Genomic DNA, 26,585 nt, shown 5'->3' on the forward strand with positions numbered 1-26,585 from the left:
AGATCTACAACAATGCGTCAAAGTATAGAAATGAATTGCAATGTTTGTTGAAAGAAACACACAACAGATCAGGATGCACAGAACGGAAGCAATCCATATAACTCTCATAGGTGATCTCGCCGTTCTTACTCTCGCTGCGCGCCATTTCCTGGATCAACAGCAACTCCTTGATCGGCACTCCCATGGTAATCTCGGAAGACACCTTCGCGATCACTTCTTCGCTCATGCCTCCAGTCTTGCGCAGCACACTCGCGACATCCTGCGACGCGTACGGCACCGGAATGTCCTTGATCACGTTGAACGGCTAGCCCTCATCCCCGTCCCTCGTCCCTACGTCCATCAGGCCCAACTCCTCCATTGCCGTTCGCTGCGAGGTCGTCGCGATGATCATCAGCTTCCGGCCCTCCGTGGGCGGGATCTTCTTGATCAGAACCAGCAGCGCCTGCAGCACCGCGTTGCTGAAGCGCGGTCCCAGCCGCACGTACTCCACCAGCCGCTCCAGATCGTCCAGAATGATCATCGACAGCGGCGATTTGTAGGCGTCCTGGAAGATGGCGGAGATGCGGCCCGCCTTCGAGCTGTCGGCGGCGCCGAGCAGCATATCCGCCGAGATGAACTTCACGAACGGGAACTTTGACTCCACGGCGAGGTACGCGGCCAGCGCGGTCTTTCCGCAGCCTACACGTCAGTCCGGGCGCTCGCTTGGACCCTGGATGCCGTCCAGACAGACCGACATGAGCGGCGTCTGGTCGGAGTTGCGGACCTGGTCCACCATCGTCATCAGCTCGGCGTACAGCTTCTTGAACTCCTCGGAATACTCGATGATTCCGTTGCGGAAGCGGATGGACAGCTCGTCCTTCTCCAGACCGAACGCCGGCTGCACTTCCTGCAGCGCGCGCTGGAAGTCCTGCCAGGTGACGCGCATCTTCTCGGGGTCGATGGAGACCTTGGTGAGGTTGTTGATGTCCACCTCGCGCTCCAACGCGAAGGACGACGCGCTCTTCACCAGACCCTCCAGCTCGGCGCCCGTGAAGTTCTTCGTCAGCTCGGCCAGCGCGTTGAGATCCACGTCGTCGGCGAGGTAGCCGTTGCTGCGCATGGTGTTGGTGTGGATCGAGAGAATCTGCACGCGGCCCTCGTGCGAGGGCAGGCCGATCTCCACGTGGACCTCCAGACGGCCCGGACGCAGCAGCGCGGGGTCGATGAGGTCTTTGCGGTTGGTCATACCGATGATCAGCACGTTGTTCAGCGCCTCGACGCCATCGATCTTGGACAGCAGCTGGTTGACGATGCTGTCGTGCACGCCGGTGCCTACTCCTCATCCTCCCGACGAACAAAAACCATCGCCGTTGGCGCCTCGCGACTTGCAGATCGCATCGATTTCATCGAAGATGATGATGTGCAGGTCGCTGTTGTCGCCCATCTCCTCCTGCTCCTTCTCCGCGTCCTCGAACAGCGCGCGGATGTTCGCTTCCGACTCGCCCACGTACTTGTTCAGGATCTCCGGGCCGTTCACCACCTTCGGCTCGTGCGCGTTCAGCGCCTTCCCGATCTGCCGCGCAATCAGCGTCTTACCGCAGCCCGGAGGGCCGTACAGCAGCATGCCGCGCACGTGCTTGATGCCCATCTTGCGCAGCACTTCCGGAGGGAACACACGCGACGCGAACGCGCGGCGGAAGATGTCGGCGAACTCCTTGTCCAGACCGCCGATGCCCATCGCCTGGAAGTTGAAGCCGCGCTCGAAGAGACGGCTGTTCCCGCTGCTCGAGCCGCCCTGGATGCGGATCGCAGCGTCCTTCTTCTTCTTGAAGAGCAGGGTCGACGCCTTCACGAGCTGGCCGCAGGGACGGCCGAGGACCGGCTCGGATTTCTGGCCTTCGATCTCGATGAACTCCATGCCCGTGCAATGCAGACGGAGCTGCAGACCTTCCAGGTTGCAGGCAAGCTGAGAGTGAGGAGGGCGGGGAGAACAGCGGTACGAGCTGGTCGGTGCAGAACATCTGGCGACCGTAGAGATCCTTCATCAATGTGGTGAGCTTGTCACAATCGACATCGATCGGCTAGGGGTGATGAATGGGGAGCTGGGATCGAACCTTTCCGGAAGTGTTCTTCTTGAGGAGCTCGATCTCGAAAGTGACATTGTTGAGGCAGCGAATGTTCTCTTCAGGGTACACAGAAACCTCGATTTCCTTATTATTCGCAAGCTGAGCGCACATTCTCTGCAACATACCGCAAGCCAGCTGATGTCTCTCCATCCCTTCAAACGGCCTGACAGATGACACTCCTTCAATCATAACAAACCTTGCCGTGAACACAAATTCGTTCACCTGGATGAGAACACCCGCTTTTGTATCGTCAATCTTTCCAGCGTCATTCGCGAGCTAGGAATCATAAGATCCTATGGATCCCACCTTGTCGTAGTCTCTTTCGCTCACGTAAACACAGTTTGTATAACTACCTATTATCACACCAAAAGTAGGGCTACGCAAGACTATTATTTGGCAAACCAACAACCTTAAATGTGCGACCCATTCCAACTTAGATTTATTTAGCTACATTCTTTGGATGATGGCAGAATTCGGAGCCATTTTCGTAATGAGAAATGAAACTCCGTATCAAGGTTTTTTGCACAAATTTGATGAAATCAACAGAAAATAGTATATAGTCATATTCTACATCACAAGGTCCAAATTCTCTCACGTTTCCCTCATTCGCTCCGCTATCTTGTGCACGTACGACACCAGCAACGCATTATGCTTTGTTCTTTCACTCTCTCCAGGCAATAGTGAGTGTTTTGTTGGATTTCCAGACAAGGAATCAATATGTTCTGAGAGAGTGATGATCGCTCTCAAATCCTAGTATTTAAAAAAATTATCATAATGGTCAATACGGATTCATGATTCTTTTGCATTAATCGTAATTCCTCAACGAGCTTCCTACAGGTCAATCAACAAAGATGGATCCAACTTTCTATCTTCATTCATTTGAAAATGCTCCAAAGAAGAGCTAGAGTCAGATGAAGCTGGATTCGAGACTCCCTACAGAATGCACAGGATCCATGGTACCCTACTTTTTGCACAGCCAATTCTTTTTTCTCTGATTCCAACTGTTCAATGCGCTTCGAGAGCACCTGGTGTTGTTCTTTATAGCTTTCTATCCATCATCCTCCCAAATTATTCCCATATACGTATTTCCTCTTCCAACTTTCTTTCATACTCATTTCGGACTGACCATTCGATTCCTTCAAAAACCTCCAATTCTTTCTACAAATGAACCTCACCATGCACAGCAACAGCCACTTGCGATTCAATATCGTAGTAACATTCAATAGATGTACTCATCGATAAATCAAAATGTGAAAAACCCTGTGAAACGTATCAAACAAACAATCCGAGTTCAAAGTTCCCAAATAGTTACATAAAAGGTAATAATAACTTGTGCACAGGCTCTCCCGTTTCTACCATTCCAATATAAATCACTAACGGTATAAAACCGTAGTAAACAGCTTTCTGCACATTATTGCCGTTCATTCAAAACCTACCATCGCCAAGTTATTCCCCTTTTCGAACAGCTTCTTTAAATCAGCTAGAAGTCGTTTCCCCTTTTTGTTCATTTATATTAATAAAGAATTGTCTTTTTAGACGATTTGTGGTAGTGATCAAAACCCGATCACACCAGAATTCACTTGTTCTGAATGAATTCGTTTAGTTTTACTCAGCCACCTAGTCTAAAGACGATTGCCTATCCAAGTATATAATATTGTTGTGGAGATGAGTACCTAGAAGGAAATCCACCTAGCTCGGGAGTGTCTTCCGATTCGTATTCGTCTTCTAAAGACTCGTATAATGTTGCTTCTGCAAACTAGCGTCTAGAGTGTGCTTTTCTTGGGGACAAGGAAATAATATGGCACTCACAGCAAAGTATGTGTGTAATTTGTTATTTGATTTGTAGGGATGTCGAATAGTGAGCATCTCTCTGATGTGTAGGGAATAACTCCCAAATGCGTTCGTTGTTTCTCTGCCGATAAATCTGATGAAATTCACGCATCGGTATATAGAAAAATCTTGATTTTAGGAGTAGATTATCCGTGAGCTCTACCCATATTATAAAACGTTCCAACGCGATGTTCAATTAACAAAGAGTATAGTCTCCTATTCATTTCGAATAGACCTCCGTTCCACGATCCTCTCCTATTGCCAAACTCTCACAAACCAGCTCCAAAAGTTCAGCCAAAAATGCCCCAAGCCGGCCATTAAGATCGCTATGGATGTTTCTCTTTCTTACTCTTTTGTCTATCGTGTATAGGAGATCGAGAAATGCATTTGCATCTTCTCTCTGTTCTTCGTAACGCATCATCGCTCGGTTTTCGCCTTCAAATCGTCGTTCATTTCCTTCCTCCAAGTCTTTCTTCTTTCCTTTCGTTCCTTTCAGGAATTCTACGTTCCATCCATCGACCAGGATCAATACGACGCGATGGAGAGCCAGCCTGCTTCCTACGAGACCGAGGAAATCATCGACATGATCGAGCAGTTAATTCTCTGTGGCGATGTTCCTGCTTCTTTTCGAAATCATTTGATCAGATGCCGCGTCTCTCTTCCTTTTTGCAGTCTCTCCAACAAGCTTCGATTCCAATACCCGATTTAGAAATCGTTTTTTTCTCTCTTTCTGCGACACTCTAGTTCCAATCCCTCGCTGCTTCCTGCCCCTATTTCACAGCCTCCAAAGAAGTCGATCCAGAATTCACGTGGAAAGAAGTTTCTTTTTTCCTCCTTATTTCATTCACCATAGAAATGTTTTCTCGCGTTCACCGAAGCCAAAGCTCGCAAATTTCCCCTTCTCAAACTCTTCAAACTCTTCACTGGCGAGATTACGAAAGGATCGTGGTGCGTTTAAGTCTCATTTCTGAAGCAAAGGGAGCAGGAATTGCTCTGGGATCTTCTCTTCCGATCGCGGATTCGCGTCCGATCCGACCTTCTGAACACAATCAAGCGATACAATCATCATCTTTATCTGCTGTGCAGTTCTCCGTTTGATGTGGGATCGCTGAATCTGGTTTTGATTGGCTAGTTGATCTCGATGATCATGGAAACGGGCCTTTCGTTCTTGGCGTATCAAGTCGCGGTGATGATGATTCTGTTCAACACGGTTTTCTCTCTTTTCTTTTTGTCGATTTTTTGTAGATTTCGCCCTCGAATAACGATGTCGTCGTCTCGGAGAAGCTTTTGAAGGACGTCGTGGCGGATTGTTTGACCAACCAGATCGACGTTTCCATTCCGATTTCGCTCGTCGATGTATTTCCTTCCTCGCTCTCTTTTCCTTCAATAGACGCAACTCCCGATCGGCATTCGAGCCATCCAGAAAGATCTGATTCTGCAGATCTTCCAAAGCCAGCAGCTCGCGAATGAGGACCACGCTCGCTACCTTCTCTCCATCGCTTCCTCTCTCTCGTTCCTCTTCCACTCCTCTCTCCACGATTAGAAACGCGTCTCTCCAAGTCCAAGTCAAGCAGCTGCTCTACACGCAGGTGATTCTGCAGTATCTTCGCATCGATCAAGTCTTCCCCGCCGCGCATTGGGAGCTTCAGCTCATCAACGATTGCTCTCTGCACCGCGTTCCCAGCCTCGTCGCCGAATACGCCTTTGAGCGAATGCTCAGCGAGCCGGAGAATCTTGTGGCGGACGTGCGAGGGCTGTGTTCCGTCCTCGCGCAGAGCAGCGAGTTCGTGAATCTGGACGCGCTCAGTGAGTTTTCGGACGTCGTCGAAGGGCTTTGCGTAGGGAAAGGGAGAGGAATCGAGGGCAGAAGGGAGGGGACGTGAATAAGGAGCTCGCGGTCTTCATGCGAAGGCTTCGCTCGCTGGATGATTCGCATCGATGGCCCGCGTTCGCTGTGTTTATTGGCGTCTCACGCGTAGAACCGTTCGACTGATTCTCTTGGTGTTCAACGCGCTGGCGAATCAAACGACCGCTGCGCAGAAGCTCTCTCTGCAGAGTGTGCTGGACGTGAACGCGCTCTTTGTGGTGGGACGTGGATTCGATGGCTCAGGGCGTAGTTTTGCAGGAATCTGGAGGACACGAAGTCCCAATTTCAAGACCCTCAGGAGATTTCCGCTGTGTTTTGCAAGGAAATTCGATCAAAGATTGCCTCTCGATGGCTTGTTTGTTCCAAAAAACAAAGCACTGAGATGATCTCGCCTCTTGCCAGCGCTTCCAATCACCAAAGGTATCTAAACCGGCAAGGAGAAGCGCGTAGCCGACGTAATGCTTGAAGTTGGGGAATTTTATGAAGGGAAGCAAAGCGACCGAAACTCCAGTAATGTTGTTGTAGAAGTCGCTGCTCCTTCGCTTGACCTCCATGGTTGTTTTCACCACTTGGTAGACGGTGAAGAAACTAGACATTATTTCTTGAACCTACAACTACCCTCCCATGGAGAGCATGTTGAGCGAAACAGCACGGGCCGCTGCTCGCATCATAGTAGCCTTTGATTGTCCTTTTTTAGTGACAACACCGTATATATCCAGCATACTAAGCATTCCACCCAGCATACATCCAGAAGACAAGCCGAAAGGGATTACCTTTTTAAGCTGGTCACCCAAGGACTTCTCATCACCTTTCTCATCCTTCTCTTCCTTCATAAAGACGTTCTTGATCTTGTTCTTGGCTATCTGTATCTTTGTTTGTGTGGAATCAATCTCAGGCTCTTCCTCTATAATATCGTCGTCGTCCTCCTCATCGTCGTCGAGTTTCGTCCAAACTTCCTTACTTTTCATTTTGGGAGGTGTTTTACTGTTCCTTGCAGACGACCAACTGCTCATGCTAAACGACTCAAACAAACAAAAACAATTTATACATTCTACAACAAAAACATTGTTCGCACCGCCATAGCCCAAAATATATCGATTCTGATCACCACTAATGCAGCAAGTTAGCCAGTACGCATCCGACTTGTTTGTCTTATTCATATTTAAACTGCTCTTGCCTAACCGCAGCACGCCCTGCTCCTTATTCAACACATCGATATGCCCATAATCCAGCCCCAACACAGTGACCTTCTCCTTTCCACTCAAAACGAGCTTCGACGTGTGCGTTACATACAGCACATCTCCCAGATTCGTTGTCATCGCTATCAAGTTCCCGTCCTCACTCATGCATGCATTCGCAATCGTCGCTTTCAAATCCGCTCTACGTCTCACCATCCTCTCTACCGCTCCTACATCGACCGTGTAGAAGCCGAAGCGGCCGCATTCAAGCTCACACAGCGCAATCGATGTCCACTGCACACCAGCACGCAATAACTCCCCGAATCAGAGCAATTAACCGCGGGAGCGAACACGGCCTGCGTCTCCTCCAAGCAATCCGCGTTGCAGAGCCATCCCTCCGGCCGTCTCCAGTCCCAGACCATCACATTTCCCTCCTACGCGTGATCGTGTGCCTCGATTTCCACGATGTCGCAAGCGACGACCTCCGAATCGCTTTGTGGAATTCCAGAAATCGAGGCGATCGGGAGGGCCTCGAACCATCCGTGCGGCGGCACCAGCGCGTTCAGCACGGTCTGGAGAAAAGTGGAACCCGCGGACCTACCCACTGCAAGCGTCCGTTTCGCTCGTGGAGTTCGATGGAACGCAGACTTCCGTCCTCCAATCCGGCCAATAAAATCTCGCCGTACATCGGATGCGCCGCGAACGCCGTGATTCGCCGAGTGAAATGGATCCGAACCGCGGGGACGAGGTCGATCCACAGCCCGGAGGCCAGCGACCGCGGGACGTGGAACACATCCAGGTCGCCGCTGGACCACAACGCCGCCAGAATCCCCGCGGATCCCGCGGGAGCGAGCGACGACGGCAGCCAACAGAGCTGCGTCGGGAAGCCCTGGTTCTGGCTTTGCGTTTGGTTGGAGGCGATGTGTAGCGTGTGAGTGATCTGGAGATTGTGTTTTTGTGTTTCGTAGATGCTCAGCCACCCCGCGCGATCCGGAACTTCGCTTCGAAGAGAGTGGAACGAGCGGCGCGGATATGGAAGATGCGGGCCGTGCCCAGGGGAAACGGTGGAAACGGTGGAAACGGTGGAAATGGTGGAACCATCCGGGGTGGAGGGGGGTGGAGGGGGGATGGCTGGGTTGTCGACACAGCCGATGGCAATGAATAGACGATCATCCGTTGAGTGAAATGCGCTGCTTAGAATACAGCCTCCACAATTAATGGCGATTGCGTTCGCTAGGTGAATACTTGTGAAGGGAGGAAGAACGTGCTCCTGTGAATCCAAATGGAGAGTTAGATTATGAGAATGATATTGCTGGGTTGGCATGTGAACTGTGTAATCGAGATACGAAAAAATCTTGTTGGAAATATAGGATATGGGAGACATTGATTGCTGGAAAGCGGGCCGCATCGGGCTAGGCTTTTCCTTAACCTTTTTGTAGTTACCCTTGTGAAATCGAGGCGGTATCGCGTGCAAATGAGTTTCTTTTAAATGATCCACCATTGCTTCGGGAGTTTCCGCCACCCTGAAAATGATTCCCTTCCTCCAAAAAGAAAAAACCAATTGCAATAACAACATGTCAAGGAAAAACGCGACGAAGCAGGATTAAATACACAGACTTGCTACAATTAATTACCCACCACTCTAGATACCATATGATATCGGAGAGCAGGACTGCTGTTGAACGTTCTCTGACAGGATTTACAAACAAACTACGAACAAAGGTACGATCGACTCCATACTTGACCATCTGATGCTTTTGTTGCATCCGATCGCTCTACAGCGCGCCTCGGCATTCAGAGAATCAAATTGAAGCGGAGTGTAAAATCGTGAATACTTTTGGATTTTCACAATTCTACACAATGCAAGAGAAGGGGTATCAATTTGCGACCATATGCTCATCCAACGTGAACCGAAGTATGGAAGCGCATAGTCTCTTCAAGGTACGACTTTCAGCCATGCTTGATTTTAGAAAAACCATCTCCGCGTCTGCTCGTATGGAACGGGTAGAAAAATCAAAATTCCAGGTCTTTCCGAGAAGAAACCTCTAGAGTAGGGACATTCGGGTCCTCGAACGTAGATATGGATTCGGAACTGAATATGAAACGATTCTAAACGACTTGATTGAATTAAATAAAGACTTGTACACTCTTGCCTCGATGGTGTGATTTAGTTTTACGGAGCGCGAAATTATTCCGATGATACAGCGAGACAAAGGAGTCAAGAAAGCTCCACAGCGTTTTCAAGATGAATTCGACTTGAGCTTTATTGATGTGTGTATCTGCTTTGACGAGCACGTCTTCGACTCAGTGGTTGAAGGTGAGCGTTGTTTGTATGATGGGATTGTAGAGCTGCAATTTCGCGGATGTTCAAAGATTAAACCGATTTTTGTGTTCAATATTCACGTTAAGGATCGAGTCTCGACGGCTCGAGAGGGCGCGAAGCACGCTCTTCGTTTGGCTGAAATGGTATGGATGGAGTGGGTAGCTGAATGATAGCTGAATGCCTGCCCGGATTTGGAGGTTGGCGCTGCGGAAGTGAAAAAGAAATTCGAGATTGAGACAGAAATCCCTCTTCTCTTTTGTATGTTTTATTTATGAGTAGTAGAGATGTAAAATTACTATTTTTTGTTTGTTTCAAAGTTGGATTACTTGAGTAATTACATTTGGCAAACACTTTAGGCATTTTGTGCTTATGCAGCAGCTTATCCGTCAGTGCAAAGAGACGCTACGCTCTCTAGGATTTGATTTGTTTGTCCCTTTTAGCGGTATCGAGTGCGGAATATCTGGTTGAAGCGTAGTGCAGCACTACAATAGTTTGGTTCAAAAACGGTTTCAGGTTAGCGATTACGGGAGAGAAAACACTTTGGCAATTCTGATCGGTGCTTTTCCTACATTTTTTTCATTCTTAGGGAATACTCGGAATTTATGGACTCCATTTATTAAGCATTTGTGTGAAATTGATTATCAGTGCGATCAAGATCCGAATCCACTTGACTCGTACTTGATGCTTCTTTTTGATTCTTCCGCATAGTTACACAAAGTCTTGTGTCACTTCATCTTTCCAGATCTTTCCCGTTGAGCAAGATATTCACTACACTTGGGAAATGACGCGTGGACGCATTCTTCCTTTCCAACGCATATCTGAAGTGATTTCCTGTATATGTATTTTAATGTAGATTAGCGGGTTATGCGAAAACAGCAAACTAAGTCATTTGACCTACCATCCCAAGTATAGTTCCTGGATCGGTCTTCGCGCAGTGGCGATTCTCAACGCCGATTTTGAAGATGCAAAAGAATTCGCTCTTCCTCCCATCCAGCCGTGCATTTGTCAAGAATGCGATGAGAAGGCGAAAGTGGTCTTAGATGAGTTAATGCGCACAACGGATTACATGGAGCTGCATAGAAACGACGAAGTCTGGAGGAGATGGCTGTCATTACGAACCATCTGCGAGAAACAGCCGTACGTGTATTCGTGGCCGCAAGCGGCTTACCACTATTCAAAGAATCAGAAGTACTTGGTTGGGGAGAAGGAGCGGATGCAGAAGGGAACGTTTGAGCTGGATTATGATTGGGTGGCAGACTTTAATAAGGATATTTTGGGATATAAGAGGGAGATATTTTTTTGCGTTTGTTCTATCATACCACACAAAATCAGGCGAAAAAAGAGAGAGTTTGTCACAAATATCTAGAAAATGGATTTTTTGAAACAGCTTGCATCGGTAGAAGAGGTGATGGCCGAGTTGGAAGCCATTGAGAAGGAGGAATCTACACTCGAGCGCTTCATTCTGTACAACCTCACAGGAGACCAAGAATATTACGATATCTCGAGTGAAAATGACACGGTAAAAGCGTGCGCTCTTGAATATAACAGAATAACAGCTGATTTACGATCTATGGGGCAGAGCGTGAGCGGTACCATTCTTTGTATGCTGCATAATTCGGATAGGAGTTACAAGCGAAATCGAGGAACTGTCCAAGGAAATGGCTGCTTGTAGTGGAGATGCTGTAAAAGCGAGTGAAAGTATAAAACATTATAATACGTTAAAGGTTTGCTCTTTGGACTTGCATTTCCTGTAGGTAAATGCTGAGAAATCTTTGGAGTTGGTAACTGCCATGATCGATTTGAATCGCAGTGTGGCTGGTGTAATTAGAAGACGTGGAGATGGCTGATTGAGTAGATCGAGAATTCTCTGGAGCACGAGGAATACGAAAAAGCCACCGATTACATTCTAAAGTACCGTCGAGCGATTCTCACGGGCGACATCAGCACCAAGGACGAAAGCATAATGAAGAAGGTATTGGAATGCTGTCCAATCGACCCTAGTCAACAGAAACGCTGATTCGAGCTCTGACCGAGCAGTTCCAAAGCAGCATGACCAAAAACAAACAGACCCAAGTCTACCGCTACTGCCACCTGCTCGATAGTCTCGGCGAAGGCCGCTCCATTCTCCAGCCGTTCCTCTCTCTCTCTTCTTTCGAGCTAACGCATAGATTGGTGCAGTACTTAATGACTCCCCTTGTGGAACAAACCAAAAAAGACAACCAGCTGCTGCAAAGCCAGCGCTCCGCTCACCACGTCGGCGTGGTTGTGGGCAATCTGCTCGGCGGTCTCTACCAGAAAGCCGTGGAGCTCGTGGACTCCGTGGAGGATTCCTTCCAGAACTGCTTCGTGAACGAGCAGTTCGCGTACTGCTATCTTCTCCGCTGCGTTTTTATCCACTGCGACACGCAGGTGGGCTTCGCTTTTCTCTCTCTTTTTTTCCAGGCCGGCCAGCTTTTCTCCACCTTCGCTTCGCTCCGCGACCTCTCCGTGCTCTTCGAGGACTCCAAGACGCGCCTCCAAGCGTACATCTCCAACGAGCAGGGCGTCGAAGACGCCGCGCTGGACGCTCTCAACCCCGTTCTCAACGAGATCTCCCTCATTCTCCAACACGCCGAGTCCTTCTCTCGCTACCTCACCGGCAAAATGAACGACGCCGTCCTGGCCGCGTCCCAGCGCGTCCCGCCCGACTCGGAAATGCTGACGCACTACCCGTCCACTGCGAACGTCCCTGCGGACGTCGTCGCCGCGCTGCGCAGCGCGGAGCAGAAGAAGGGACTGCCGCAAGGCGGGCAGCAGCCGTCGTGGAAGGCGATGCAGTCGCTGTGCCAGAGCTACACGGCGCTGGAGGAGAGCTACACGCTGTACGCGGTGAACCGGTCGATCTTCCACGTGCGGTTGGACGAAGAGACGCGGAGCAGCACGGTGCCGGAGGAAGTGTTCTATCTGTTCGAGATCGTGATCAACCGCGCGATCAGCCAGGGAAACGTCCGGAACATCGCGATGGTGGTGAGCATCGTGAAGGGCTGCATCGACCAGTACCTCCACGCCTATCTGCTCTCGGTGATCCGCGGCAGACGATCGCTGAACACTTCGCGTGCGCGATGCGAAGCGCGGATTCACGCGTAGAGATCGCGTCGACGCTCACGAAGGAGCAAATCGCGACGGTGCTTACGATGAACGATCTCTCGGTAGCCGCTGGGCGAACTGCTGGCTGACGCGATAGACGTGCATTGAATACATTCGCAAGCTGACGACGCGCGTGACGCAAGCGCTGCTCGCCGTGTTCCCGCAGATCCCGAACACGATCAAGAAAAACCTGGACGAAATGGAGCGCGAGTCGCTCCGTCTCATGAACGAAAGCTTCCAGCTGCTCATTCGCCGTACTCCTCATCTTGCTGGTTGCGTGTAATTGCGTAGGACTCAAAGAAACCGTCATCACGCCGCTCTCGCAGAAGCTCGAAAAGAACATCACGTCCATGAATTACTGCTTGGAGTCGGCGTTTGCTCCCCCTCTCACTCCCAGAAACGAGCTCAAAACCGAGCAGCAAGCCGAGGAACTCACGCAGAGCGAGCTCCACTTGATCCAATTCACGCTCTCTCCGTTCGCTCCTCCGTTTTTCTCTCTGATTTTGTAGCTACGCCGAGCTTCTCAACAGCGAGACCGTGACGATTCTGCTCAACGAACTCGCACTCGCGCTCTCTAGTCGCCTCGAGGTCAGTCTCACGAAGCTCCGGTACTCGCAGCAGGGCGTTCTGGCGCTGGACAAGGCGGTTCGCGCGATCTGCAACGAATTGATTCAGCTGGGAGGCAGCGAAATTCGGACGAATTTTGGAAAGGTCAATCGGCTGATCGCGATTCTGAGCTGTGACGATGTGGGGGAGGGGAGAGGCGGTGAGGCGTAGATGTCGAGCGCGCTGTCGCTCGTGACGACGGAGGCGAAGGACATGAGCAATGAACAGGTGAAGTCGATTTTGAAGCTCCGCACTGACATTCATCAGTAGAGCGGAGACAGTGGCGGAGGAGGTGGTGTTCGCGTATTCTTGGCGTTCTTGGTATTTGTGGTGTTTTTGAAATCTTTTTGTGTTTTGTTGGAAAACCAATTTCCGTTCTTTTCAAAGTGGTTTTCTCGATTGGATGGGCCTCTCCATCAAGGCAGTGGTATTTCTCGTTGGCTTTGTGGCCTCTTGCGTCTTCGTGATCTTCCCGGTGGATTTGAAGTTTGGGAAGAAGAACAAGAAGTTCGTTTTCCCTTTAGACTACTCCACGGCACCTATCATTGTGGTTCTCATCCTGTTTGCTACGACTTGCATTCCCTATGTGGTGGTTGTTCGCGGACTGCTGGGAGCTGATTCCCCAGACTGGGCGAAGGACGAAACGAGCACCAGCTACCTGGTTCCATATACTGTGGTGATTCTTTTCATGACCCTGGCATATGTCTGTATGTCTGCAGAGCACACGAAGGCGTTCATCTATATTGCCAATAAGTTTTCCAACGTGGCTCTTTCCTCTTCTAATCCGAGTATCATCGGTCTTTCCCTGTTCACTCTGCTGTCAGCAATCTTTACGCTGGTTACGAGTAACGATATCGTCATTCTGACGCTCACTCCCATCATTCTCCAGTTTTCGAAGAAAACGGATCCGCGTCTTCTCCTTCCCCTCCTTCTAGCAGAGTTTTGCTCTGCCAACTCTTTTAGTGCCGGTCTTCTCAGCGGCAACCCGTCCAACATTATCCTCTCTTCCGTGTTCGAGATCAACTTCACCACCTATCTCCAAAACCTTCTGGTCCCCGCCATCCTCAGCGGCTGCGTCGTCTATCTCTACTGCATGGTCCTCGCTGCCCGCAACCGCCGTCCCCAGTCCCTCCCGGTCCACACCGAGATGGAGCTTCCCGCCGTGAATCCGCAGGCGGCCAAGCCGGTAGCCGCCAACAACGAGCAGAGCACGCTGAAGAAGTCGGCCGTCGTGGCGAACTCTCCTGTGGCTCCTCCCGAGGCAACGACGGTGGTGGGGATTCCGGAGAATGAAGAGAAGAAGCCGGCCGAGGCGGAAGCGAAGCCTGGGAAAGAGCTGCATAACGATCACACGGTGAAGGAGAGGAGCGAAGAGGAAGTGCCGCTGACTCGCAATGCGAAGTTCGCATTGGGGATCTTGGTGATGCTGTTTTGTTTGTTTTTGCTCTCCACGCCCATCCAGAACCGATGGCCGGTCATCGAGTTCTGGCATATTGCCGTGTTTGTTTTCTTCATCACACTCATTAAGGACGTTCTGTTCTACTGGAACGATCTGAAAACCATTTGGACCATCACCAAATCATTACCATGGAAGGTCCCGCTTTTCCTGTTTGCTATGTTTATCCTTGTGGAGACCGCTTCGTACTATCAGTTCACGCTCGCCGTGGCGGACGTGTTCGCTCGGTGGATCGCAGCGCCCGTGGTGCGTTGCGGCGATTTTGCGATTGCCTTTGTCTTCAATTTCATTACTTGCATTGCTTGCCTCATATTTAACAACCTCCCTGCCACTATCTTCATCACGCGCGTTATTAGCGAGAAGTCGGTGAAGGATGTCCTGGGAGAGAAGATGAACATGGCCATGTTCAGTGTGGCTGCGGGCACCAACTTTGGAGCTTGTATTCTGCCGAACGCGTCATTGGCGGGACTAATGTGGTCGTCGCTGGTGAAGGACGCGAAGCTGCTCAAGCGCGTTTGGTTGAATGGAACACTTGTTTGCCTGCTGATGGTGATCGTGTGTTCCCTCGTATTAATAATCATTTCATAGTACATTTAGTATCTGTTTGTTGAATAACAAGAGAGGGATGAAGGATGCATCCTCGTACGCTTCTCTGTCTTTTTTGCTCCTCATCTTCTCCTCAAAGGTTGCTTCGCGATCCCTATCTCTACCAATATGCTGCGATTTTAGCATGTTTGCTGTTTTCCCCAGTTTCTCCAATTCATTTTTGTCTTTCATGCTTGCTTGTTGCAGTCGAGTTAGGAAACGTATGTAGTTTTGATCTGTAGCGTATCCTTATTCGTTCATTTGCTTCCTCAGCAGGAAGTAATCGTTTGAACGATTTGCGAGTAATTTTATTCACTCTCTGCTACTCTAGAACAAGCTGCAGTCTGGACCTGATCTTGCAGATTTTATCGACAACGACAAAGTCAATCCCGCGGGATTGTCTTCTCCCGATCCTTCAAAAAAACAAGTCCGCGCTCGCTTGCCGCCGTGGTTGAAGGCGGAGCTTCCTTCGGGAGAGAATTATAAGCACTTGCTCAAAACTGTTTGTGTGCCTTGCGATCGCTCTATCGTAGGTCCGCGAACTTAAACTCGCAACAGTATGCGAAGAAGCCAAATGTCCGAACATTGGGGAGTGCTGGGGAGGCAAGGACGGAATAGCGACGGCCACGATCATGCTGATGGGCGATACCTGCACTCGTGCGTGCAAATTCTGCAACACCAAAACACATGCCCACCCCGCCCCTCTCGACCCGAACGTACTGGTTCCTTCACCTCCACTCCGCTTCTAGGAGCCAGAAAACGTCGCGAAAGCGGTCACCGACTGGGGTCTGAATTACGTGGTGCTCACGAGCGTGGATCGAGACGACCTTCCCGACTTCGGCGCTTCGCACATCGCCAAAACCATCCGCGAGCTCCGCCGCCTCGCCAAGAAGAAGCTGGTCATCGAGTGCCTCACTCCCGACTTCAACGGCCGCCGCGACTGCATCGAAGCCGTCGCCGTCTCCGGCGTTCGCGTCTACGCGCACAACATCGAGACCGTCGAGCGTCTCAGCGTAGTTTCCCCGTTTCCCCTTCCCGCTAGCCCTTCGTGCGCGACCGTCGCGCGGATTACCGGCAGTCTCTGCGCGTGCTGGAGACCGCGAAGCAGTGCGCGCCGCCGCTGATCACCAAGACGTCGATCATGCTGGGACTCGGCGAAACCCGCAGCGAAGTGCGCTTCTCTGGGCTTTTCTCAGTAGATCGAGCAGTGCCTCCGCGATGTCCGCAACGCGGGAATCGACGTGATCACGCTGGGGCAGTATCTGCGTCCGAGCAAGAATCATCTGCCGGTGAAACGGTTCGTAACGCCTGAAGAATTCGAAGAATGGAGTCGCGTGGGGAAGGAGATGGGCTTCCGCTATGTGGCGAGCGGGCCGATGATTCGGAGCAGTTATCGCGCTGGAGGTAGGGGAGGGAGAGAGAGTGGAGCGTAGAGTTCTTTATTCGGAGCTTGGTGGAGGAGAACGAAAAGAAGAATCGAGATGAAGGCAATGCGGATCAGACGAAGGAGAAGGCACAGCAGTGTGGCTCCAGATCGGGTTCGGAATCGGGCTCGGGATCGGAAGTGAATTTGGATGCGGCTTTTAATTCGAATCTGGATGCTGCTTTTGATGCTGCGTGTGATGCTGGGTTTAAGAGTTAGGGAATGGAGACGGTGATAGTAACGGTTATTGGGCACTGCATGTTTGTTGAAATAAGCTTTGGAGCCGATGTTTTCAAATCAATCTTCAGAGAAGCGCGTTGATAAGCAAGAAACCACTGAACAGCTGAGTACTAAAAGACTTCAAATCGCTTATCCTGTGATTAGATCTTTCCTAAGTATTTGCAGAATCGTTGGGATCAGGCTCTAGTATGTTTTCGATTAACAATCAACCTATTGTAATTGACTCTGGGACTGGGTAGGCGATACATGCCAATTCTAATTGGTTCAGATTTACAAAAGTCGGCTTTGCTGGAAACGGGGCTCCAACGGCTATTTTCCCGACTGCCATTGCTTACCCTTCACATGTGCTCTTTTGAATTCGCAGTAATCGAATAGAAGAGAACGACACGGTCCTTCCAGAGTCTGGACGATCTGGACTATTTTGTGGGAGAGCAAGCTTTCGGGAAGACTGACTACATTCCGACGTATCCGATCCAGCATGGCATTATTCAAGACTGGAATAGCATGGAACGGATCTATGATTACTCGATTTACCAAGAACTGCGTTGTAATCCTGAGGATCACTACTTTTTAATAACGGAGCCGTTCAACAACACTCCGGTTTTGGATGGATGGAGCGATAAGCGGTAGGAGAACCGTGAATACACTGCCGAGGTGATGTTCGAGACCTTCAACGTTCCAGGAATGTACATTGCGACGCAGGCGGTGCTCTGTTTGTACGCAAACGAGTTGTCGAAGAAGGATGGAGGCGCTGTAGTGTTTGATAGGGTTGATTCGAATCAGATGAACTCGGCTGTTTCGGGCGTGGTGGTGGATGCTGGAGAAGGCGGGACCTCGATTATTCCTGTGGTATGATGTGTGTGGAGATGGTGAAAAAAAGGCGGAGGGCTATGTGTTGGGAGCTGCGGTGAAGACGCTTCCTCTGGGTGGCCACGATATTTCGGAGTTCATTTTGCGTCGTCTGCGCGAGCGCAACGAGCCCGTTCCGTCGGAGGACATTCTGGACGCCGTGAAGCAGGTGAAGGAATCGCTGTGCTACTGCTGCGGCAACCTGGTGAAGGAATTCTCTGCGTTCGACGAAGATCGGAGCAAGTTCAAAACGGTGTCTGGAATCAACGCTCGAACCCAGCAGGTGGTGTCAAAGACGACTACTGAGCGATAGAAATGGACGATCGATGTGGGATACGAGCAGTTTTTGGCCCCCGAGCTGTTCTTCAACCCGGAGATTCTGAATCCTGAATATACGACGCCGTTGGCGAACTTGGTGGATCAAACGATCATGCGCTGTCCGGTGGATGTGCGTCGTCCGCTGTACAGCAACATCGTGGTGGCGGGCGGTTCCACGAAGTTTAAAGGATTTGACAAGCGACTGAGCCGCGACTTGAAGCGAATCGTGAAGGCTCGGTACGATGCGAACATTTCTGCGGTGCGCGCGAAATTGCAGGGAAATCTTGAGATTCAAGGAAAGGAGATGGAAGTGGTGGTGAAACCTCCAAAGAAACGGGAGATTGCTTCGTGGATGGGAGGCAGTTATGTGGCTTCGCAAGTAGGCGGAGATGGACGCGTTGAACTGTAGGATGAGTTTGTAGGAGCGTGTGTGACGAAGGCGGAGTATGAGGAAAAAGGAGCGAAGGTAGCTCGCAAGAATGCTCTCGTGAAAGTGGACTATTAGTGTGATCTAGCTGTATGTAATGTGTTTGAAAGAACAAATTTAAATCCTTGATAAAAGCATCGAATCACTGTACAGTTCTCTGCTCTATTTGTTAGGTTTCACTTGCTTTTATCGCTTGTATTTACGTATTTGAAAAATGGGTAAGTTTGTCTTTGGATGGGTGGTCTGCAGTGTAATTCTAATCGTGGTGTAGGTATTTGCCGTGATTCTCGCCATAAGCGTCGTTTGACCGGAGGAAAGGTTGTGATCAACATCAAGAAGAGAAAATTCGAGATGGGTCGTCAGCCTGCCATGACCAAGCTCGGAGCCAAGAGAATTTACCTGGTCCGCTGCCGTGGTGGAAACATCAAGCACCGTGCTATTCGTCTGGATACTGGTTCGTTCTCCTGGACCGGAGAGGGTGATTTTTGTCTAGTGAAGTGATTTGTAGCTTTCTCTGCCAAGACCAAGATCCTGAACATTGTGTACAACGCTTCCAACAATGAGTTGGTGCGTACGAACACCATTGTGAAGGGTTGCATTGTTTCGATCGATGCGACCCCCTTCAAGGCCTGGTTCGAGAAGCACTACTCCTGCAAGATCGGAGCGAAGGGCGAGGTGACGAAGGACGATCTGAGCAAGCTGGAGGGTGTGAGCAAGTCGAACCTTGCGAAGCTGCAGAAGCTCCAGGATTCCCTTCAGGAGCAGAAGGAAGTGATCGATCAGCTGGCTTCGGGTAAGATCCTGGCTCGCATCTCGTCGCGTCCTGGTCAGTGCGGTCGTGCTGACGGCTACATTCTGGAGGACGAGGAGCTGGCGTTCTACCACAAGAAGATCAACCAGAAGAAGAAGTAAAGCGAAATGTCCTATAGTTCGAAGCAATACAAGTGAAAATGGTTCCTTTGTTTGTGTTATCCAACCAACCATCCATCCATTCTTTTTTATTTTTATTATTGAAGAGTGATTACAAACAAAAGGAAAGGAAAACAATTTGCTTTGTGTTGTCGAATAAAACCTCTAGAAAATGGGAGTTTCGAAAACAGTGTTTTCTCACTAATTTCAAATATGGAGGACGGTAAGATGAGCTACTTTGTATTCTGAGTGTGTAGAAGTACGAAACAGAAAGGAAGAACCCACGGTGGAGTCGACTGTACCATTTTGTGAGATTTTTGCTTATGGATAGCAGCCTGTAAACGAAGAGGAGCCTCTTCCAAAGGGATATGACGTAGAGTCGGATCCTCAGTGTTGGACATCATGCTGTGTTTTTATTGATAGTTTCTTACATTTTCATTGGTTTGCGTATCTGTATTGTAATTCTTGCGTACTTCTGCTTTCAAATGGTACGATACGGTTCGTAGTGTTTATTTTAGGCGTTTGACACTTTTATCAGACCCCTTTTCATCTCGATGGACGAGCAACTTGGTTTGATTATCGCTTCCTTGCAAGATCAGTGGTGTGTTCATGGACAGTGTACAGAAGAGGATGAAAAGGTGATTCAAGCGATTGTAAAGAATATCAAGGAGAGTGGTCATCGATTCCGGTGGTTCTACTTTTAGTTGTACTCTAATGGAGTGTTTGTCACAAACAAATGATCCTACTATCTTTCTGGTTTGGTTGCTTTTTTTATTCGGTTTGTTTTCTTGTGTTTTTTTTGTTTTTTTGTTTTATCCATTTTGTTTTCCTCACATTCTCTCCTTCTTTCCAGGCATAAACCCAATTCCTCCTCCACTACTCATCGGCGACATCCCTTGTCCCACAACAAATTGACTCGCATTCATGCGTCTCTCTCCGAACCTCGCCGCCATCAGCTCCGAATACACGTTCTCCAGACATCTCCGCACATCTCCATACGAGCACACCAGCACCGTCTTTCCATCCGGACTGCACAACGGAATCGTTTCCGGGTCGCCAACATCCAACTTGGCCAGCGAATCGATCACATGGCCGAAGTCCACAACCGCTCTTCCCTCCTCGTCCTTCTGATGAAACACAAAGTCGCGAAACAGCCGCAGAATGTACCGATCGCCCGTATCGCTCCAGCTGTAACCTCCCTTCTCGTCGGGACGCTCATTCACGAACGCCAGCTTGGTGAGAAGCCGCATATATCGACCGTTCGCGTACTCTTTTCGCTAGAAATCAGCGCCCTTCTTCGCGTCTACGAGATCGTTGTAGTACGTGTCGCATGTCGAGAGCGAGCTGTTCAGCGTCTTCACGATCTGCGCAGTGCACTGCTCTAACACGACGGACGCGGGCGACTGTGCGGAAAGCAGCAGCTGCACGACCTTCACGAACTTCTCGCTGTAATGCACGGCCAGCGTTTTGATGTCGGGGAAAACAGCGCCGCGACAGCCGAGCACGACGAGCAGAGAGCCGAGCTGATAAAGATCCTTGGCTTGGAGATCTTGGTTGGTGCTGTGCGGCTCGAGAATGTCCATCACGCCGACACTGCCGATCCGAAAGCAGTTTCGCTCGGTCATGAGGACGTGGCGGTAGTCCACGGTGCGACAGGCGAGATTGTAGGCGTGGATGGTCTGCAGAGCGGAGAGCAGCTGGATGGCGATGCACCAGAGAAGGTCTTCGAGGAGAGGGGCGGAGCCAGGCAGGACGTTCTGCGAGGATTAAGGAGAAGAGAGAGAGAGAAGCACTTTGAGGAAACAATCGTAGAGACTGGTCGCGGTGGGGTAGAAGTCGTGGACGAAGAAAACGGCGCCATTGCTGAGGTAGCAGTTGCGCAAAGCGATGATGTTGGGGTGATGAACGCGCTTCCACGCATTCAAAACCATCGCCTTTCACATTATAAAAAGCACAGAGTCCGCTTACCACCATCTCGTTATTCGTGCGAACTCGCTCCACACGACGCAAAGCGTAGCTCATCCCGTCCGTTACGTCCACCACTTTGTAGAGAGAGGTGAGAAAGCCGAAGGAGCCGGTCACCATTTCCTTCTCCGCGTCGTCGAAGACGCGCATGGAGCAATAGCAGGGCGGGATCTGCTTGTAGCGAGGATCGTCCGGGGCTTCTTGAGCCATGATCTCGCGAGCCTGGACGTGAGGGAAGGGAGGGAAAGACAAACTTCCCGCTCAAACTGACGCGACATTTCGCGAGGGACGAAGATGGTGGAGAAGGTTCGCTGGGTCCGAACCTGAGTTAGAAAAGGAGCTTCCCCCATTGAGGGATTGGGTCGCATGGCTGTCTCCTTTGGATGAACCAAGCAGTACGAAATAAACAGAAAGATACGAATTTTCCACATAACTCTCCATCGGGCGATAAACCTGTAAATCAGATAAAACACAGAATATGACTGAATGAGCAGATCTCAGAGCAACTGGGGAATACGAATCTAGGAATGATGAAACAACCAAGTTCGTGCTGATAGATGCCGGTTGTGGTGAATGAGACTACAAAGTGAGGAAACATAGATTGTTAATTTACCGATGAAGATACTGAAGGTGTGAACGGAATTGCTTCAGACTTCATCGATTTCGATACGGATTGAGGAACAAATGGAGCCGCTTCAAGTGCTTTCTAAAACATTGAAAGAGCCAGGAGATTCTCTACAGTGAGCGAAGTGGCTTGCTCCTCTGTTTTCGGTGGAGGTGTTTCATTAGCAGACGGTTTACTGTTTTCTGAATCCATACTCCTGCGGGATTTCAGTGGCTCCTATTGCATAGCAGTCTAAATCCTTCGAAAGTGAAGGTAGGACTTCCGCGGTTATCGGATCTTTTGATGGGAAATCAATAATTAGTCATTATGTATGAAAAGAAACATAGAATATATTATTCGATTCGGTCTTTGAAAGATTCATTCCTATCACATCACTATGGAATAAACGTATTCAATTCTACTACAGCATAAAGAATTTGGAAAATATGTGTTTTGAGGTGTGATATTCTTGCCTTATAATTAATAAGAAATAAAAAAGCAATAAGATATTGTCTCTTCATTTGAAACCGAGTATTGAACAGTCATCTAGAAAAAGAATACAAGTTATCTATATATAAATATTACATTTAAGTATATTCGATTAGTTAGTGAATAGAAAATGCACGACTTCTCTAACTCTTCGGAGCAATTTTCGAGAAGGTACAATTATTGATAATTACAATACTTTCTAATGAATTTGGATTGATTAGCATTATTCCTTGGTGAGATCTTGAGAATGACCCATACTTGTTTGTAATGAGCGTTGTTGAGAGTGAAAAGTATAGTCATTTTATTTATTACCTACTGTTCTAAACATTTTCTGTAGTTTTCGTTTGTTTCGTGTTACATTCACCTTTATTACCGTAGTAATCAAGTGTATCCATCAACCAAAAGAAAATACAATAATGTACTAACAAGGCCACAAAACAGTATTTGAAAATAGTATGACTTCATAATAATAGTTCAAAACAAGTTCACCAAACTGTCATTGGCATTTGTAGTTCACCACCATTCGAGTTTGAAGTATAATAGGCATTTTCTTGCCATTATTGAGCATTACTGGTTACACGAACAATAGTGATACTGTGGGTTACATATTACACTGTTCACGATGATTTGAATCAGTCATCTCACTATCTAATATCAAACTTGGTATTATCATCTTGCATAATAGGAATAAATGTAGCAGATTGCGTAATAGATAAAAAGAGTTGTTCAAAGTGTTTTTGAAGAAAAACAACAACACTCATAGCAGAAGCATATGATCATGAATATTTAACAATGAATATTGATAAGAAGCATACCAAAATGCGTGATTGTACATCCATTGTGTTTCAAGTCGAGAATATAGCTCCAGCTTGTAATTCCATTCAATAGGCATAATGGCAATTCTTCACATAACTCAATCTACTGTGTGAATAAGACAATTATGGTAGTATTCACAAAATGACAAAATCTGTCCACTCTTTACTTCTACTATTCCTATTATTGTTCAAATCAGAATATCATACTAGTATTAAGAAAAGAATGTACAATGCAACAATAAGAATTATAATGGAGAGAAAATTATACTGGAATCAAATAGAGAAGAGATTCGTTTCATTTTGGTGTTTTTTTCCATATTATCATTATTTATGGAATTATCTACAGATTCCGGAATTAAATTAGATTATATTGTCGAAATAAAACCATTGGACGTGTCTCGTGACCTGGGAAAGGAATCTGGGTTTGAGGTTGATATTTGGAATTGGTGTATTACCAATCAATTCCCTATTAGTACTATAGATAAGATTGATAGTGAGAATGTGATTCTGAACATTGGTTCTCCACATCAAGGTTACACTATTCAAACGAAGATGAAAGATGGGAAATTAAATGGGGGAGCTATTATCAAAACAACAAACAATAAGATAATAGCAGAATTCGAATATCGAAGTAATGAGATAAAGGGACAATGTAAATTGTATTATGATTCAGGCGAATTATATTTTGAAGGGAATCTTGAAGATGGATATCGTCAAGGATTTGGAATAGAGTATGATAAGAATGGGAATGTGATATTTGAAGGTAGGTATGAAAAAGGATGTCGAGACAATCATTGTGAAAGAATGGATGGAATGGAAGGTTATTGGAAAGAATTGGATGGGAATGGAAATGTGATTTCGATTTGTCAAAAGAATGAAAAAGGAATGAATGAAGGACTGTGCCTCTATTTTGAATCAGGATTACTGGATCGAGTCAGTATTTGGAAAAACAATGAAGAAATATCGATTTTATATCGATTTGAAAATGGCAAAATGATAGAATACAAAAATGGTGTAAAGTGTTTTGAAGGATACTATGAAGGTTCAATTGAGAAAGGATTTTCTCGACAATATGGAGTTGAATATGATGAAGAAGGCAAGAATGTGATTTATGAAGGTGAATTCCTGAATGGAAAACGATGTGGACGAGGAACATCTTAAAAACAATGAAAGAGAATATGATGGAGAATGGGTGAACGGAATACCAAAATCAGAGTATATACTGTTATTTGCAATAATTCCAGTAATATTCGGGCTATGTATTGTTGTACTGACATTCATTTTACCAATACCAACATTCTTGCAGTGGTTAATAATGTTACCAGTAATCACTTTTGGATTAATATTCCTTGATTATATTTGGAAGAATGTATGTGAAGGAATCATAACAAAGGACTTTTATCCTAGAGTATCTAGTAAGAGATACATATATGAGGGGGAACATGTCATATTTGAAGATGAATGCTATTCCAAAGTGCAAACATTCAAAATCGATGGATTGAATCGATTGAAAACTATCAAAATCGGAATCAATTCATTCACTCAGAAAAAGAATGGGTATGGAGGTGATGAATCGAAATCATTCCACATATTGAATTGTGGATCATTGGAATCCATTCAAATTGGTGAATTCAGTTTCAGTGATTTTGCTGGCGACTTTGAATTGAAGAATCTACCACAATTACAATCCATTCAAATTGGTATAATTGGTAGTTATTCAACCAATTTCTATTATAGTTCATTTGTGATTCGAGGTATTGATTTGATATTGTATATTTGAATGCATAGATCTTCCAAATCTACAATCCATTACATTAGGTGATTGGGCGTTCTGTGGATCCTCATCAATAATAATTGAAAGTATTGAATAAATGAGAATGAAATGATTGATGTAGATCTACCATCTCTACAATCCATTCAACTCGGTATTAAGGTACTTTGTGGAAGAGGGGATAATAAATCAAGTTCATTGATAATGCGAAGTAATAATGAATTGATTGATTATGATTTGATTTGTAGATCTTCCAAATTTAACATCAATAACTTCTGTACTATTTAGTTTCCTGTATTCTCGTGTAGTGACATTGGAAAGTATTTCTGAATATTGAATATTGATAGTATTTAGATATTCCAAATCTTCAAAATGTTGATCTACCTCGTTCATTCGAGTATGTTCGATCGAAATCAATTTCGAGTATAGTTTGATTGATTTGATTTGATTCATAGATGTTTCTTCCATTCTCGCTGATCTTATCGAAATCGATGAGTAAATCTTTAATTTTGATTTGATTTGATTTGATTTGTTCAGTGATTCGTCATTGTTTAGGAACATTTCCATTGATTGATTAATTGATTGATTGTTTGTTTGAAACCGATTCTTGATCACAATTCATGATTCTATAATAATCAAAATATCAATCCTGCCTGATTATTATGATGTTCTTCTTTACCATTTTAACAATGATACTGAATTACTATAAAGTGTTTTTGAATTGAGGATTTTTTGGGAAACTTTACTGGCCATTTCGGCCAAAGTTAGCCTCAAACCCTTTTCAATTGACTGCAAGCGTTAATCACGCAATATGACCACGGACATCTTTTTGCCCTTCTTAGAAATAAGGCGAGAAATATTAACCTTAGTTTATTTACCTCAACCTCGCTGTGTATGATAAAGCGAAGCAAGCTATGAACGGTAAATTTCCAATTCCCCAACAGTAATCCTTGCTCATCCAAGGATCACCTAGTAATGGCACGTTCTCGTGGTTCAGCTCGTACTAGTACAAGAATCCTTACACACTTCTATGACTGTCCTGTTCACACCCAATCAAGTCATGTTCAACAATGTGGATTCTACGAATGGGATCACGAATTCGAATGACGAGGAGCTAATGATTCTTTCTAGATTACTACAAGATCGGTCAAATCATTGCCATCCTCAACATCATGACCGATACAATGTTCTCGATATCTATAAAGGCTTCAAGTTATAGGTGTATTTATATCCCGTCCCCATACTCTATCGATCTCACCAATGTTCCAGATATTCGAGAAATCCTCGTTTTGGAAGGATGTACCGTCATTCTATCCGCTTCGTTCTATGGATCGAATGTGATTGATATCACTCGAAATTGTCACGTGATTCAGTGTATTCATCGTTGGAACGATCATCTGATTTGAAATCGCTAATCAAAACAACAATTCACTCACCACAATGATTATGCATGATTCTGAAATCAATGATATCAATACTGTAAAAGAAATATGTATACCGATGATTCACCGATTTGATCGACTGATGTTTGTGATCAATAATATGAATGGTAATATCACACATTTGAATGGTGAATTCGAACTCCATTTGACTATTGAAGATGTGTGTGATCAATTGCATACTCCAGTTCCATCGACCAACCAATTCAGTACGATTGAAGTATTTGGAAACAATAACAAGAAGGAGATAAAATTGGATA

The 26,585-nt window shown here is 47.0% G+C and overlaps 12 protein-coding genes; 7 read left to right on the top strand and 5 right to left on the bottom strand.

Moving 5' to 3' along the window:
• Positions 1-4: 4 nt before the first annotated feature.
• Positions 5-2,370, bottom strand: GSBLH_T00004216001 (uncharacterized protein; the record flags this gene model as incomplete). XM_013043076.1 has 6 exons in its annotated part: positions 2,094-2,370; positions 1,980-2,060; positions 1,342-1,945; positions 709-1,311; positions 335-678; positions 5-304 (listed from the first exon to the last, which is right to left on the bottom strand). Exons 1-6 carry the CDS (start codon positions 2,253-2,255, stop codon positions 5-7), a joined length of 2,094 nt encoding a protein of 697 aa, XP_012898530.1. The 5' UTR covers positions 2,256-2,370.
• Positions 2,371-2,665: 295 nt separating this feature from the next.
• GSBLH_T00006782001 (uncharacterized protein) lies at positions 2,666-3,341 on the bottom strand (the record flags this gene model as incomplete). Its single annotated transcript, XM_013043077.1, has 7 exons — positions 2,666-2,672; positions 2,737-2,855; positions 2,891-2,936; positions 2,968-3,038; positions 3,071-3,153; positions 3,188-3,263; positions 3,300-3,341. The coding sequence occupies 7 exons, from the start codon at positions 3,339-3,341 to the stop codon at positions 2,666-2,668; spliced, it is 444 nt and encodes a 147-aa protein (XP_012898531.1).
• Positions 3,342-6,041: 2,700 nt separating this feature from the next.
• Positions 6,042-7,402, bottom strand: GSBLH_T00004217001 (uncharacterized protein; the record flags this gene model as incomplete). The annotated part of the gene is made up of 3 exons (XM_013043078.1): positions 6,042-6,390; positions 6,421-7,182; positions 7,215-7,402. 3 exons carry the CDS (start codon positions 7,400-7,402, stop codon positions 6,042-6,044), a joined length of 1,299 nt encoding a protein of 432 aa, XP_012898532.1.
• A 1,438-nt stretch (positions 7,403-8,840) lies between these two features.
• GSBLH_T00004218001 (uncharacterized protein) lies at positions 8,841-9,473 on the top strand (the record flags this gene model as incomplete). The annotated part of the gene is made up of 5 exons (XM_013043079.1): positions 8,841-8,921; positions 8,951-9,030; positions 9,059-9,121; positions 9,152-9,297; positions 9,328-9,473. 5 exons carry the CDS (start codon positions 8,841-8,843, stop codon positions 9,471-9,473), a joined length of 516 nt encoding a protein of 171 aa, XP_012898533.1.
• Positions 9,474-9,672: 199 nt separating this feature from the next.
• Positions 9,673-10,669, top strand: GSBLH_T00006783001 (uncharacterized protein; the record flags this gene model as incomplete). Its single annotated transcript, XM_013043080.1, has 5 exons — positions 9,673-9,745; positions 9,779-9,859; positions 9,890-9,977; positions 10,012-10,126; positions 10,157-10,669. The coding sequence occupies 5 exons, from the start codon at positions 9,673-9,675 to the stop codon at positions 10,667-10,669; spliced, it is 870 nt and encodes a 289-aa protein (XP_012898534.1).
• Positions 10,670-10,711: 42 nt separating this feature from the next.
• GSBLH_T00004219001 (uncharacterized protein) lies at positions 10,712-12,429 on the top strand (the record flags this gene model as incomplete). Its single annotated transcript, XM_013043081.1, has 5 exons — positions 10,712-10,892; positions 10,927-11,027; positions 11,058-11,123; positions 11,159-11,275; positions 11,305-12,429. The coding sequence occupies 5 exons, from the start codon at positions 10,712-10,714 to the stop codon at positions 12,427-12,429; spliced, it is 1,590 nt and encodes a 529-aa protein (XP_012898535.1).
• Positions 12,430-12,779: 350 nt separating this feature from the next.
• Positions 12,780-13,381, top strand: GSBLH_T00004220001 (uncharacterized protein; the record flags this gene model as incomplete). XM_013043082.1 has 3 exons in its annotated part: positions 12,780-12,904; positions 12,939-13,176; positions 13,207-13,381. The coding sequence occupies 3 exons, from the start codon at positions 12,780-12,782 to the stop codon at positions 13,303-13,305; spliced, it is 462 nt and encodes a 153-aa protein (XP_012898536.1). The 3' UTR covers positions 13,306-13,381.
• Positions 13,382-14,458: 1,077 nt separating this feature from the next.
• Positions 14,459-16,509, top strand: GSBLH_T00004221001 (uncharacterized protein; the record flags this gene model as incomplete). Its single annotated transcript, XM_013043083.1, has 8 exons — positions 14,459-15,048; positions 15,080-15,287; positions 15,319-15,378; positions 15,408-15,578; positions 15,610-15,792; positions 15,826-16,089; positions 16,119-16,247; positions 16,276-16,509. 8 exons carry the CDS (start codon positions 14,459-14,461, stop codon positions 16,507-16,509), a joined length of 1,839 nt encoding a protein of 612 aa, XP_012898537.1.
• A 418-nt stretch (positions 16,510-16,927) lies between these two features.
• Positions 16,928-18,411, top strand: GSBLH_T00004222001 (uncharacterized protein; the record flags this gene model as incomplete). Its single annotated transcript, XM_013043084.1, has 8 exons — positions 16,928-16,974; positions 17,008-17,083; positions 17,115-17,339; positions 17,370-17,492; positions 17,523-17,588; positions 17,620-17,871; positions 17,902-18,285; positions 18,316-18,411. The coding sequence occupies 8 exons, from the start codon at positions 16,928-16,930 to the stop codon at positions 18,409-18,411; spliced, it is 1,269 nt and encodes a 422-aa protein (XP_012898538.1).
• A 112-nt stretch (positions 18,412-18,523) lies between these two features.
• GSBLH_T00004223001 (Ribosomal protein S8e) lies at positions 18,524-19,289 on the top strand. XM_013043085.1 has 2 exons: positions 18,524-18,811; positions 18,842-19,289. Exons 1-2 carry the CDS (start codon positions 18,703-18,705, stop codon positions 19,243-19,245), a joined length of 513 nt encoding a protein of 170 aa, XP_012898539.1. The 5' UTR covers positions 18,524-18,702; the 3' UTR covers positions 19,246-19,289.
• A 783-nt stretch (positions 19,290-20,072) lies between these two features.
• Positions 20,073-20,867, bottom strand: GSBLH_T00004224001 (uncharacterized protein; the record flags this gene model as incomplete). Its single annotated transcript, XM_013043086.1, has 2 exons — positions 20,073-20,519; positions 20,550-20,867. 2 exons carry the CDS (start codon positions 20,865-20,867, stop codon positions 20,073-20,075), a joined length of 765 nt encoding a protein of 254 aa, XP_012898540.1.
• Positions 20,868-21,008: 141 nt separating this feature from the next.
• GSBLH_T00006784001 (uncharacterized protein) lies at positions 21,009-21,638 on the bottom strand (the record flags this gene model as incomplete). The annotated part of the gene is made up of 3 exons (XM_013043087.1): positions 21,009-21,152; positions 21,211-21,429; positions 21,462-21,638. The coding sequence occupies 3 exons, from the start codon at positions 21,636-21,638 to the stop codon at positions 21,009-21,011; spliced, it is 540 nt and encodes a 179-aa protein (XP_012898541.1).
• Positions 21,639-26,585: the final 4,947 nt, after the last annotated feature.

This window comes from Blastocystis hominis (assembly GCF_000151665.1).
Source record: "Blastocystis hominis, Singapore isolate B (sub-type 7) whole genome shotgun sequence assembly, scaffold_6".
NCBI lineage: Eukaryota > Bigyra > Opalinata > Blastocystidae > Blastocystis > Blastocystis hominis.